The 14,471-nt window shown below is 42.0% G+C and overlaps 1 protein-coding gene across 4 annotated transcripts in view; it reads right to left on the reverse strand.

The window, feature by feature from the left end:
* The window catches only part of LOC148009711 (uncharacterized), an 89,670-nt gene that overhangs the window by 13,255 nt on the left and 61,944 nt on the right, over positions 1 to 14,471 (reverse strand). The window contains exons 3-5 of one of the 4 annotated variants that reach the window (XR_015689789.1): positions 7,076 to 7,248; positions 6,873 to 6,930; positions 6,623 to 6,709 (exon numbers count right to left, since the gene is read on the reverse strand). Coding sequence is in view for 3 of the 4 variants with exons in the window: in XM_087673458.1 (XP_087529584.1) it covers positions 6,623 to 6,709; positions 6,896 to 6,930; positions 7,076 to 7,248 (295 nt within the window). In the remaining variant the exon portion in view is untranslated. The remainder of the gene's footprint in view (positions 1 to 6,622; positions 6,710 to 6,872; positions 6,931 to 7,075; positions 7,249 to 14,471) is intronic. The other 3 variants (XM_087673458.1, XM_087673460.1, XM_087673459.1) reach the window with 3 other exon arrangements.

A 14,471-nucleotide genomic window follows, 5' to 3' on the forward strand; every position in this document is an offset into this window, starting at 1 on the left:
AGCTTGATTAGCACAGGGCAGCTAGATAATGATGGTTTTCATACCACCTTTGGTGATGGAAAATGGAAGATCTGTAAGGGATCTAGGGTTATTGCCAGAGGTTGCAAGAGTGGTACTTTGTATCCACTTCATATATCTAGTGTGCGTAACCATGTGTTGCCGTGATTGAGCAGCCAAGCGTTTCTTTGTGGCATGGTTGGTTGGGACACATGAGTCAAACAAGAATGAAAGTGCTTTCTCGTTTGGGTTACTTGCCTTGCCTTCGTTATGCTGATTTTGAGCATTGTGATCATTGTATTTATGGAAAACATTTGAAATCTTCTCCTCTAAGGTTAGTACATTCGGATGTATGTCAAATGCCACAATTATCTTTAGGGAAAAAGAAATATTTTGTCACCTTTGTCAATGATGCTACACGGAAGGTATGGGTTTATCCCATTCGTAGCAAGGATGAAGTGCTTGATAAGTTTTAAAAATTCTTGGCATTGACTGAAAATCAGACAAATAAGACACTTAAGTGTCTTCACTCTCACAATGGTGGTGAATATGTGTCCAAGGCCTTTCAGGCATTTTGTGACAGCAAAGGGATAAAGAGAGAGCTCACTGCCCCTAATAATCCGCTCCAAAATGGAGTTGCAGAGCGTATGAATCGAACCATACAGGATAAGGTTCGTATGATGCTGTCTTATGCTACATTACCCCATGGTTTTTGGACAGAGGCTATTATGACAGCCGTTCACTTGATTAATCCATCACCAAACAGGTCTTTGGGGAGGATAGTTCCCCAAGAAGCGTGGTCGAGCAAGCCACCTTCATATGCTCATCTGAAAGTGTTTGGTTGTGAGACTTTTGTGCACATTCGTAACGAAAAACGCAACAAACTTGAGCCCAAGAAAAGGAAAGTAGTACGTAGCAATGACGTTATCTTCCGAGAAGATCGCATGCACAAACAGCTCGAAAAGACTGAGAAGGTCCGTAGGGTTGTACTCCAGGAAGAAATACCTTTTGGACAGCAAAATGTGCCCACTGTACAATAGCAAATACCTATTGTAAATGAACCTGTAAATGCTGAAATGATCAACCAGCTATTGCCTATGAAAATGAGCCATTACATGTGCAGGAACAGCCAGGACAGCAAGCTGTTAATGCTAATTTGCAGGCTAAAATGCCAAGATAGCATTTGCAAGAATAGCTAGCAAACAATGACCATTGAGTTAGGAGATCGTCTAGGGCTACTAGACAACCTGACAGGTTTGTTCCTGGTGCAATTAATGTAGCTGATTATGTCATGTTGACAGACTATGGTGAACCGTCTTGCTTCAAGGAAGCAATGGACAGACAGGACTGCAAGAAATGGTATAAAGCCATACTATTAGAGATGGAATCTCTTGAAAAAAATGGCACTTGGGACTTGGTGCAGTTGCCTAAAGGGCAGAAAACCCTTCCATGCAAATGGGTTTACAAGATGAAGGTCACTTCTGCTTCCTCACCAAAGTACAAAGCAAGATTGGTTGCAAAGGGGTACAAGCAGAAGCATGGAATTGATTTTGATGAGATTTTCTCTCCTATAGTTAAGATGACTACATTGAGAACCATTTTGGACTCAGCTGCAGTTGAGGATATGGAGCTCATACAGATGGATGTAAAGACTGCGTTTTTACATGGTGATCTGCATGAAGACATATATATGCAGCAGCCTGAAGGGTTTGTTGAACAAGGGAAAGAAAAAATTGTATGTAAACTCAAAAGGAGCTTGTATAGGCTGAAACAAGCACCAAGAGAATGGTATCATAAGTTTGATACATTCATGCAGTCCCAAGGCTTTCATATAAGTCAAGTGGATCGCTACTTATACACCAAAAAGGCAGCAGATGGCAGCTTGGTTATCTTGGTTTTGTATGTTGATGACATGCTGATTGCTAGCAGGGATACTCATGCCTTGGATTCATTGAAGCAAAGTCTTCATGACAGCTTTGACATGAAGGATCTTGGTGATGCAAATCACATTCTTGGCATGCGAATACTCAAAGATAGATCAAAAGGCTTACTCTATCTATCTCAGCAAGAGTATATCTCCAAAGTTTTGCAGCGTTTCAATATGGAGGGGGCGAAAACAATTGGGGTTCCATTGCCTCCATATGTGAAACTTAGTATAGAGGACAGCCCTACATCTGATGATGAGAAGGCTGAAATGGCCAAGATACCATATGCTTCAGCTGTTGGCAATTCGATGTATGCTATGGTTGCTACACGTCCTGACATTGCCTTTGCAGTGCGAGTAGTTAGCAGATACATGGCAACCCCTGGCAAGAAGCATTGGGATGCAATGAAAGGTATTATGAAATACCTAAAAGACACAAAGGAGTTGTGCATCTGCTTTGGAAAGAAGAAGGCATCTGTCGTTGGCTTTACGGATGCAGACTATGCTAGTCATGCAAACTGCAGAAAGTCCACTTCTGGGTATGTGTTTACCTTCACAGGAGGAGCAGTCTCTTGGATCTCCAGGCTACAAAAGTGTGTTGCATTGTCTACTACAAAGGCAGAGTATGTGGTTGCCACTAAGGCATGTAAGGAGGCATTATGGCTTTCACGTCTGATGGGAGAGCTTGGCATCACAAAGTTACATGTTCTCCATTGTGATAGTCAAAGTGCTATCATGCTAGCATGGAATCCTGTCTTTCATGCAAAGACAAAGCACATACAAGTGAAGTACCAATTTATTAGAGATGTGCTTGACAACAAGAGCATTGAGCTTGTCAAAGTGCATACAAATGATAACCCTGCAAACCTCATGAAGGGTCTTCCAGCAGAGCGGTTTGCTCATTGCCGACAAATGATGGGAGTTGAATAGATATATGTATTTCAGCTTTGTGCATACCTCGACTTAGCTAATTCTTTTCTCCTCTTAAGGCACATTGCCTTTAGGTGGGAGGTTGTTGGGAATAAAGGCCTCGTGCCTTTTCGGGTGTGAACACACCCTTAGCACTTGTACTTACACATATATATCTATCTAAAAACCTAAAGGTACACTCTCATCATTGTACCTGAAAACATGTTCACTCTCTACCCTGCTCTCTCTCACTCACTCTATCTCTCACTGCGTGTAACGACAGTCTGTCTCGATCTCTGTGCCTAGCCGGTCCCTACATTGTACCCCTTAAGAGAGGGCAACAAAGGCAAGAAGAGAAAATCATCTTCAAAGAGCTTCAAGATAGCAAGATGCACCAAAGAAAGAGTCAATACAGCAACATGATGTTTTAAACATGGATACTGAGCATAAGCAAATGATGCTAGTGGGGCAATTCATGCATATGCAAGGCCAACTTGGAAGTGTCAATCCAATGTTTTTTGGATGGCAAGGCATTTATTCAATTATGGAGCAGCGAGGTTACTTTGGTGGTGGCACTAGTTTCCATGTTATGGTGGGTCAAGGACCACATATTGGGATGTATGGCACAAATCCTTATGGTATGCAACAACCAACGCATGATGTGCAAGGCCCAATGTATCCGTGTATGGCTAGTAATATGTGTAACCCCATGTATAGTAATGTTGGTATGATGTTGGGGCACAAAGTGGCAATGTTGAAAATGCATATATGCAGCCCACTATGATTGAGACTCTGTTGTATTAATGTTGGTCATGCAAATGCTTCATATAGTGCTGGTCATGAGGGAAATGCAGCTAGTAATGCATGCAATGTATAGGAAAATGTATCTTGGTATGGCTGGTAATATGCAAATTCCCATGCACACTCACATTGCAATGGTCTAAAGTATGCAAACAAGAATGTTTTCTAATGGATCTGGTGCTCCTAGCATGCCAGGTACACATGAGGGGCTAGTCAATTGCATGCAATGTTGCACATTAGTTAAGTTGGAATTGCAGCAATGTGAAAGTTCAAAGGATCTGTGCGCTCCAAAGAGACAAAGACCTAGAACCTAGTAGAGATTTTGAAGTAAGTAAAGTTAGACATAAAGTATCCATGTGCTTCTTAGTGACGTTTCAGCATTGTTTCACCTATGAAAAATTGCAATTGGATGGAGGAGGATGACATGATAGATTATCCTCAGTGATACACTTTACCTTAATGTATTCCAATTAGAGCCGATTTTGGATCACGCTCTTTCAGGTTCAGCAAAGCATAGAAGGTCTAGAGTCTTGCCAGATGCTCAAGGGAAAGGTTACATCTCCACTCCCCTAGTGGACAACTCGATTATGTAGTGGATCTCGAATGTACTTGGTTTGCATCCAAGGTACCATATAGTGATAGTATTTGTGCCATTGGGATCACCATTAAGTATATTAGTCACAATGAGTCAGTATGCATATGGTATGGTTTGCACATAGGCTCTGAAACTATACATTTGCAAGGTTGTTGACATGTATGGAATACATGAAATGTACATTTTCATGTGATGTATATTTCGAGAACGATTGCAAGGACTTCAAGAGGGTGGTTTGTCACAAGGATGTGAAAATTTATTGCTTTTCTTAGCACTTCATTAAAAGATAATCAATTGTGCCAATGTGACTTGCACATGTGAGATGCACGTTAATTATTTCACAATGTGGGACCCAAGCCTCGAAATATCAATTGATGCCAAACGCAAAAGTTGTAATAAGTTATATCTAATAGGTACTAAGTGGTACTTGGTATCAGATTTGGACCTAGACCAAGTTATTGGCCACTAATATCAGTAGTCACATTAGAGACTAGGCATTAATTATTTAATTAATGCCGGTCTTAAGGCTAATAAGTGCTCAAGGATACTTGGAAGAAAAATTGGCCTAGCCAATTTAATTATTGACTGGTGAAATTAATTTTCTAAGCACTAGAATAATTATTAAATTGATTTCAGAATCAATATCCCAAAATTTAATTTAATAAGTTAGATAATGCTGAAAAATGAGATTAAAAGGCTGCCACTTAGCAAACTTGCCCATGAAAGTGGGGCAAATGTTTTTGGGGGATGGTGAAAGTCTATTCCAACCATTATTAGAGAGAAGGAGACTGTTAGAGAGCAAGGAGATGTTGCTAATGTGATTTGCAGCCACCAAGGAGCAGTCCCACAACAAGCAACAACAATTTGGAGCCCTTGAGGAGCAAGTGACACCAGCCCAAGGACCTTCTAGTGCAGGTGACAACATACAGGAGGGGACAGCAATATTTCTAGTGGTCCTAAGCTGTAGGTGACAGCTTCCATGGCTGTTTGAGAAGGGCAGTAACAATTTTTCAGCATTTCTCATAATAAAACTCTGAAATTTCTCTCTTTGCAGCATTCTCTCTCATCCCCCAACCATCCCTCAAGTTATCTCAGCACCATATATCATATGGAGTGTCACATCCATGTGACTCGCATCTCTTGCTTGGTTTTCAAGAACAAAAGAGAATACTATGTATGAATCCACATGCCACACTATAATGCTTTCACAAATACTATGCTCCACTAGATACATCAATCGCCCATGATGGCTGCTTCACAGACTTATGCCCACAGCCATCTCAAGAGATCCTTGCTGCTTTACAACATTTATGTGCTTATCTGGTGATGACAATGATCATCTAATAATGATTCCTTGTCACTTGCATCCTATTCCCATTGTGACATCTTGCTGAATTTCTGAAAACTCATTGTTCATTAATTATAGCACTTCAAAAGATGTGTGCTCACAACCTCCAGCCTCACCAAAGCAACCATAGACTTCCATACATCAGAAAGTTGATGAAATGTCGCAAGGACAGAACCATGAAACCGGCCTTCGGAAATAATTCAAGGATAGAGGAACATTTGGAAATAATTTAACGGAGGATGAACATAAACTAACTTGTCCTCCCCCTCATTCTGAAAGGAGGTTGGGTGCCTAGCAACCCGTCTCCTCTGCTGCATCTTAGGGGAGTCTATTGGAAGGTGGCCTACCATCCTGCACTCGAAATACTGTCCTAGGAGGACAATATAATACACCGTTTGAAGCATAAATCCCTTGTGCACCAAGGGAATCCGAATGGCCTAAGGAAGAGAGCCCAATGAAGAACTGGGGACCATAACTTTAACTTATGGGTACTATGGCCGTTCCACCATCCATCTGCAAAGATCATGTCCCTTTCAATGACATGCCCAAAAGATCTGCCAATCTGAGCTAAATGGGCCAAAAAGTACTCATCATAGAGTGATCATTGTACCATCCTGAAGCAGGCCAAAAACCTTATTTAGGAGGAGGTGGATACCTTATAAGCAACCCAAACTAGGTCACAGCCCTGGAAGAGAAAAGGGGCAGGGGGTAACAAGGACTGCACAGCAAAGATGAAGACAGGGGTGACGAAGGGACAGCACAGACCAACAGCAGTAGCTGTCAGGCGCATGGGAAGAGCACCAGCAGTGAGCAGTTCAGTAGCAGGTGGGCGGAGCTGAGGCTGGCAGGTGGTAGGCACGCAGGAATGCAGAAAGCCAAGTGTTAGGTGGAAGACAGGCAGGCAGGTGGGAGTGAGGCCTGCTGTGCAAGGAAAGCTAGCTGATGCAAAGAATGGGAAAGACTCTGTGAGGGATGAGGAGACAGGGCCAAGGATGGTGAGGCTGTAAGCAGTCACCAACTAATGGGAGCATGGCAGCTTGTCACTCACATTCATCATCATGATGCATATTGGAGCGATACACCACCTCTGTGGACAGTAACAATTCAGCTAGCTTGATCAACCATCTTTTTCCAACTGCACATTACAATTCAGGAAGCCTCATCATCCCTCTTTATCTCAAGTTAAAGCAATTTCCTTTTAGAAGGTGAAATTGATGATCATAAATAAATATGAATCCCCAAAAATGGCATACGTTTATTGCAAGAATGAAGAACACAGAGCTTTTCGAAAATCTTACATATCCATGATTGCTAGACCCACCATTCATGCTGGTTTTGTGGTGAATTCCTGCCCAACTACATGTGACATCAACACGTAAGGATAAATAATGGGAAAAATCTCAAATAGCAAGAAAAGCTCAGAAAATTTCAGTTTCTAGACCTCATAAATATGCCCTTATTGTAAGACTACCCACATGCAACTTCTTCAACTCAAACTTACGTGACGACATTAGCTTTGCCAGTTGTAACTGAGACTCCAATACGAAACAAAAGCCGCCGATCCCAGGCTTTCTTCAAGAGCTCCAAAACCTCTTCACCATCCTTATTTTTAGGAAGATATGCGACTCGTCTGGTGCCAGTATATGGCTTTCCAGGAGTTGGGTGCTCCTCCCCCTGTTTGAAATGAACCAGTGAACCTTACTCACAGAAAAAGGTGCACATCATTTTCTAATAAGCAAAAGTGCACTTTGAATTCTTATTAAACAGAAAAGGAAGGTTTCTTTACATGCCTAACACAAATAGGATGTAAAGCCATATAAAGCAATGAAATACTGAAGTGTGCCCATTTCTAAGCTTGATGGTAGATATGCTCAAGAACAAGAAGGCACGATTTGAGAACTTTTCTAACATTTAATGAAGCTGGAGTTCATTTCTCCTGATACTGATATACAGCATGCTGCACAGTATGAATCATGTCGCCCATGATGTTGAATACCCAAGCAATTAAGCATATAGGATACAACTTGACATGAATTAATGTTGGTGGAATTGAAGACCAAAGGTGGAGGAAGAACCTTCCAAACGTATATGCAGCATCTACTGTATTGACAAGGTGGAGGCAGTCGAAAGATCTTAGGCCTGGGCCCCAAACTGAGTGACCAAGCTTCATTATATGCAGCATCTACTGTATTAACAAGGTGGAGGCAGTTAAAATATCTTAGGCCTGGACCCCAAACTGAGTGACCAAGCATGAAGCAGGATCTACTATATTGACAAGATGGAGGCAGTTGAAAGATCTAAGGGCTGGGCCCCAAACTGAGTGACCAAGTGGCAAGCATGAAGCAGGATATGTGAAAATATTGATTGTGGTCAAAGGTCCAAATTAATAAAGGATTAAGACTTGGCAAGTTGATAAAATGCATGGACATTATTCAATAGTAACACCTTTTGGTTGATCACCCTGGTAAAAATGATGTAATTAGTCAAAAAATCTATATTGATTTTTCATCACAAGGGCTAAGGATTTGGCGGGGGGAATTTGAGGTCAGATTTGCAACAATTGTAATTTGAGCCTAGGAAAAAATGCTATGGTTTGCATCGAGAGCTTGAAGCTCAATTGAAGAGAGAAAGAGATAACCTCTTCTCTTCAAGAACCACATTTGGTCTAGGACATCACCTTTGAGTTGTGAGGGTACACTAAAGTTTGCAAAGAAAACACAGAGAGTGTAGCAAATACAACTGACACATTGAACTTAGACAAAATGCAAGTGAAGAAGAAAGAGACGAATGAATGCTGAATGAAGAAACAATGAACAAACCAAGTATCCAAAGTGTGATACAACAGATGCTCAAGGAGCAAAGGGTTGTGACACTATCCACTGGCCACCATCTCACATGGGAGCAGGTTGAGGGAAAGCATCGGAGGTGTCATCCTCCAAAATGGATCATTAGTGCAGCAAACCACATGTGATTGATGCTGGACACTAATGAAGAATGAAGCAAGGCAGCCACATGCTCCATGCTATATTTTCAGTGATTTCTTGCAGCACAACTGATTCATAGGTGCGCAATGACCTTGTCACCTTCTACCTCCGCCCTACTCCTAAACCCACAGCCAGCCTGTCCCTGGCCCTACCCCCACCCCAAGCCTCCCTCCCTTTGCCCCCAACCCTGCCCTGCCTGGCCACTTACCTCATCCTGCTCCTCCCTGGCCCTCGATTTGCATCCGTCCTAGTGATCTAGACCCCAACTTGCCCAAGAAAAATGCATTTGCACACCTGAAGGAGGGGGGAAAGAAAAATAAAATCAGAGATTAAAATCATTGCAAATAGATGGCAATCATGGATGCCAAGCTAGACACGCTAGAGAAAGCAATGAAAACACAAATCACCAACACCAAAAAAAAGTATTAGGGCCTCAACAAAGCACTAACCAAGTGTAGAGTAGCCTACTAGACAAGATCATAAAACTCAAAAATGAAGCCGAAGACTGGAAGAACAAAAAAGTAGCCATGTTAACAGAATACACAACTAAAAGAGGAGATTGTGGCACTGAAAAGCACCGGCGGATGAGAGGAAGGGAAGATCCAAGAGGACAATGACTGCCATAAAGGAGGAAATCTCAAGGCAGTGAACATTAAGCTTGAGCCCCTGCAACAACAAAGGGTAGAGATAGTGAAGAGGAACATCAAAAAGAAGGTGGAAAGACAATCAAAAGAAGGAGGTGTACATCATCGATGCCATGCTTAAAGAACAGAGAATAACACGAGAGGAAATTGAACGTAAGAGTAAATGGCATACCTGACAAAGAGGAATCATCGTCCATGGAGGATGGTAAGAATTTGTGAATACGCCTTAGATACAAAGAGGAAGATACAGTTCCCTTTACCAAAGTATGAAGTTGGAAAGGAACCACAAAAGCGCACACTCATTTTGAGATTCCGAGATGAGATGAAGAGGTTGGCCTTCATGAGGAAGAAGGTCGTACTACATAGACTCACAGGGGATTTCATCTACCTGGATGATGATCTTACCAAGATACAAGTGGAGCATAGATGCAAATATGTGCCCAAATAATCAAGGCTAGGAAGGAGGGCAAGAAGGTAGTGTATAGAGACAATCGAGTCATCATTGATGGCAAGGAGGTTGAATAGTGACGCGTGATCTATGAGATAGACACCTCACGGATACGGATGATAGTATGGAGCTGCAGTGGCTCACTATAGACACACCCAAGGAGAATGGAGGAGGTGATGGACAACAATGAGTTGATTCTAATCACAAAGACACATCAGTACCTAGAGGACAAGGATATATTTTGGAATCCAAATACATGAGTTGCACAAGACAACAAAGCACCACCCAAAAATCGAGAATGGCGGCAACATTGACCAGATGAGCTACAAGATAGAGTCTACATCATGCACAAGACCCTTAAGCATGAATGTGGATAAGAGTGGAAACCTCCCACGACCGGATGCTATATATTGCCCTCTGCTACTTCCCCCTGCAAGGGTCGAGATATGCTACTGGGGAGCCCTAGCAACAAGAGAGAGAGGAAGATGGAGAAGTGCCCACTTTCATGCACCTCTCAAACAAGATTATACACTACTCTAGACTAGGAGAGATTCTCATGGTAAAAGATTTTAAGACTAGAATGCAAAGCACATAGTGTGACACACATGATTTTGAGGATCTAGGGAGACTACAGGTGATAGAGGTGGAGGCGGCAAGCACAAGCAAGGTATCAATTAATACTAGGGGAGATAGTATTTGATATGGGCAGTACTTACTAGAGTTAGGGTCATGACACCATCTCGTTATTTAGAACAAAATGAAGAAGAGGCTCAAACCTGGAGCACTTGCTTGCTTCCACCCCACTAGCTTCAATATGGTGAGCTCGTTAGATCCTTCACTATCCCCCTCGCCCAATCAGAGCAAATTATACCTACCTATCCCTTGCCATATCCTCCTCCCCATGCCCACAAATGCCAGCCACCACTCACATCGAGCCCACCACTTTCTATTCTATACACGAATTAGCTAACATATATAACCACCACATCCATGATGGGCTTACACAGTCCAAGCATACTGCCCCCTAGGGACACTCGCCTCCAGCTCACCTCCAGTCTATACTCGAACACCCTCCAAAGCTTCTTACACTCCACACACACTAGCAAAGTCGCACGTCATAGGACCATGCCCCAAAACATATGGTACAACGGTGAATGCAGGGAGCTATACAAACACCTCTAACTCTAGAGAGCAATAGGGTCTATTACAGAGAGAGGCCTACAAACAAATGAGGATCCTAGCTCGCCATAAAGGGCGGGTGTATGAGGAGGTATAATGTTGGGATCTCTACCATTTATTCTACATCAGCACAAATATAGCCACAACATGGCGCAAACTATAGGAACCACATCGCCCCACACCCATTGGTGACCTAGAGATATGGCACTCTTGTGCAGAGGGACTATAAAATCCCCACCCACTATAGCCTGCCCCTACCACACTTTTCTTCTTCGCACATGATACGGTAAGCAAAGCTGTAGAGTGTCTACAACATGTGTCACCAAGACGTGAATTTTTAGTACTTAGCTTTCGCATTATTAAGTAATGCACATGTGATGTGCACATATGAAATCCAAGTCAATTAAGTAACAATGAATACCTTAGCGACCCAAGTGATCAATGGTTGACATTGGCAAAAGTTGTACAAAGTCATACTGGATAGGTACTTATGGGTGCCTATTGTCAATTTGGGTCTAGGCCATTAATTGGACCATTCAATGTTCAATGGTGACGTTGGGACTAGGCATTAATTATTTAATTAATGCTAGTCCTAGGCCAATTAATGTGTGGGACAATTGAATGTCCAATGGGGATCAGCTCGATTAATGTAAATGAATTAAAGCTGGAAATTACTTTTTGGAAGCTGCCAAGTGGCAAAACATGCTACCACTTGTCAAAACTTCCCATGCAAATTGCAAGACGGCTATTTTGAGGCTGGCTGATGGTCATTCCAGCATTCAAAGGCTGAGGCAGGAAGGAATAACCGTTGAATGAGCTCTGAGAGAGGTGGCAGTTGATCGTACAACGTGATAGGACAACGGCAGCAAGTTTCCTTCTCCACCTCAATGAGAGGTGGCAATAGAAGAGGACATCTCACTAATTGCACTCAAGTTTTACCCTCCTTTTGAAGTTGTTGGCACCATCAAAATTGCCATCAAAGCTACCAATCAAAAGATACTACTTTCAACTGATTTTCTCTCTTGTCTACCAATCAGCCCTTAGCAATTATCAATCAAGTCCAACTTGGGGTGAAGAGCACTAACAAAAATGGCTGCTAAAACTTGAATTTACAACAGAAATTAGGGTTTCCACATTCACCTTGGGATCCACGCCCAAATATTGAAGACCAAAAACTTGAAGTAGCAACTCAAGGCAAGATATTTGCAGCTGAAGGAGTAGCCCATTCTCAAATTATTGTGCTGCATGCAAGAGATTGTGTTCCAATCTAAGCCCAAATTGTTATACGATCAAGGGGCAAAATCGTGCCCAAGCAATACTGGTCATTTATGACAGCCCATTGTGTTGAATTTAAAGAGGGATCAGCCTTTATCTCTTGTACTTCAAATCAAAGCATAAAATGTAAAGAAATACCCCAAGAGGCAGTAGTTATTGGGGCCAATCGAGTGTTGGTTGTCTAAGATTAAGGGGGCAAAGTGTATAATTTCAGATTTGTGTATTTAATGCTTGCCGTAATTTACGTTACATCAAATTTATACCACCCTTGCCTAGAAGGAAGACTGGTTTCTTGGTTCCATTGCCCGGATACATCAACTCCCTTGAGCAGGTGGGCCCAAGGCACTTATGTGAAAGTCAATGAAGTTGCATATTGCTGAAATTGTGATCAACTGAGTGCACTACAGCAACCATATCTTCACTTAGCCATTTCATGTACTTTTTCTATAGTTCTATTCACATATCATTTTGCACTAACACATCTTAAAATTTCAGTACTCAGAATAATGGGCAAGAAGGAGAAAATGTTGATTTGGGGCAAGAAGTGGGTCCCTCAAGGCCACAAAATGCTGTTGACCAGAAAGGAAATGAGGAATATGATGACCAGTTTAAGGCTCGTTTGAGAACAGCAATAGGTATCTTTGCTCAGTTAGCCAAGGGTCCTTAGTTTATGAGATTCTTGAATGCTCCAACAAAGGACAGCAAGGGAAAAAAGATGATGTCTTTTCCTGAGGCTTTTGGACAACAAGGAGCCTTCAAAGAAAAGCCACTTCAGCCCCTAGATGTACCTAAAATTGATCAACAACACAAGCAACTAGTGCCAACGGGGAAAAACATGCAAATGCAAGGCAATCCTAGAAGTGCCAATCCAATGAACTTTGCACAGCAAGGCATGCACACAAATGTGGAATGGGGCAGATCTGAAAATAGAGCTGAAAAGAGGCAAAAACAGCAAGGGAACACTGAGAAATCACTTGCACAATGCAAGGAGTCAATGGCTGCAAATAAATTCTTTGTATGTGAATAGGATGTGCACATGATCATTAGACCATGGTCATCAGAATATGATCATCAAAGATTGATTTATCAGTTGTTGGTTTTCAATGTATGATCATCAGTTTTCAATGGTATTCAGTCGGTTCTATGGACAGCAGTGTGTTTCATGAATGGTATTGATAGTTCAGCCACGGTTGATGCTCAGTTTATGCATTACTATGGTTGTTTGATCAAAACACCTTTGAGATATAGTTAATGGATGTATCCATAGTGGTTCTGGCAGCAGTTACAGGTTCTTTTTGATCAATTATGACTTAGTTATGTGGGCTAGACATTTCACCATGAATTGGGAAATAGCATAGTAGAACAACAATGGTCAATGTTCTTTGACTATGATGCCTATGCTTTTTCCAATTCACTATTAGTTTGCTTCTATCACCTTGTTGTGCAATCAAGGATGATTGCAAGGATTTCAAGAGGGAGATCTGTCACGAGGACATGTATTTTTAATGCTTAGCTTCGGCATTATTAAGTTGTGCATATGTGAGATGCACATGTGAAATGCAAGTCAATTGAGTGAGTGAATATCTTAGTCACCCAAGTGATCAATGGGTGACATTGGGAAAAGTTGTACAAAGTTATGCCAAACAGGTATTTGTGGATGCTTGGTGTCAATTTGGGTGTAGGCCCTTAATTGGGCCATCCAATGTCTAATGGTGACATTGGAACAAGGCATTAATTATGTAATTATAGGGCAATTAATGTGTGGGACAATTGAATGTCCAATGGGGATTAGCACGATTAATGTAAATGGGCACTAGCCACTTCTTGGGAAGGGTCAAAATTTACTTACTTTTTAGAAATTAAATTCTGAAAATTAATTAATTAAAGCTAGAAATTACTTTGGAATGCTGTCGAGTGGCAAAACATGCTACCTTTTGTCACAACTTCCCATGCAAACTGCAAGAGGGTTGCTTGGGGGCCACCGGCTGAGGTCATTCTAGCATTCAAAGGCTGAGGGAACAAAGAACAGCCATCAAATGAGCTCCAAGAGAGGCAACAGCTGATCGTACATCCCAATAAGACAGAGGCAATGGGTTTCCTTCTCCACCTCGATGAGAGACCAAGGTAGAAGAGAAGGGCTCACAAGTCGCACTAAGGTTTTACCCCCCTTTAGAAACTATAGGCAGTGGCAATTGCATTTGGAGCTACCGATCAAAAGATACTCCTTTCAGGTGATGTTCTCTCGTCTACCAATCAGCCCTCAGCAATTCTTAGTCAATTCCAACTTGGGGTGAAGAGCATTTGCAGAAATTGCTGCTGAAACCTTAATTTGCAACAGAAATTAGGCTTTCCACAAACACCTTGAGA

This window comes from Lygodium microphyllum, chromosome 30, assembly GCF_053477565.2.
Source record: "Lygodium microphyllum isolate KBCC chromosome 30, Lygodium_microphyllum_v1.1.10, whole genome shotgun sequence".
Taxonomy (NCBI): Eukaryota; Viridiplantae; Streptophyta; class Polypodiopsida; order Schizaeales; family Lygodiaceae; genus Lygodium; species Lygodium microphyllum.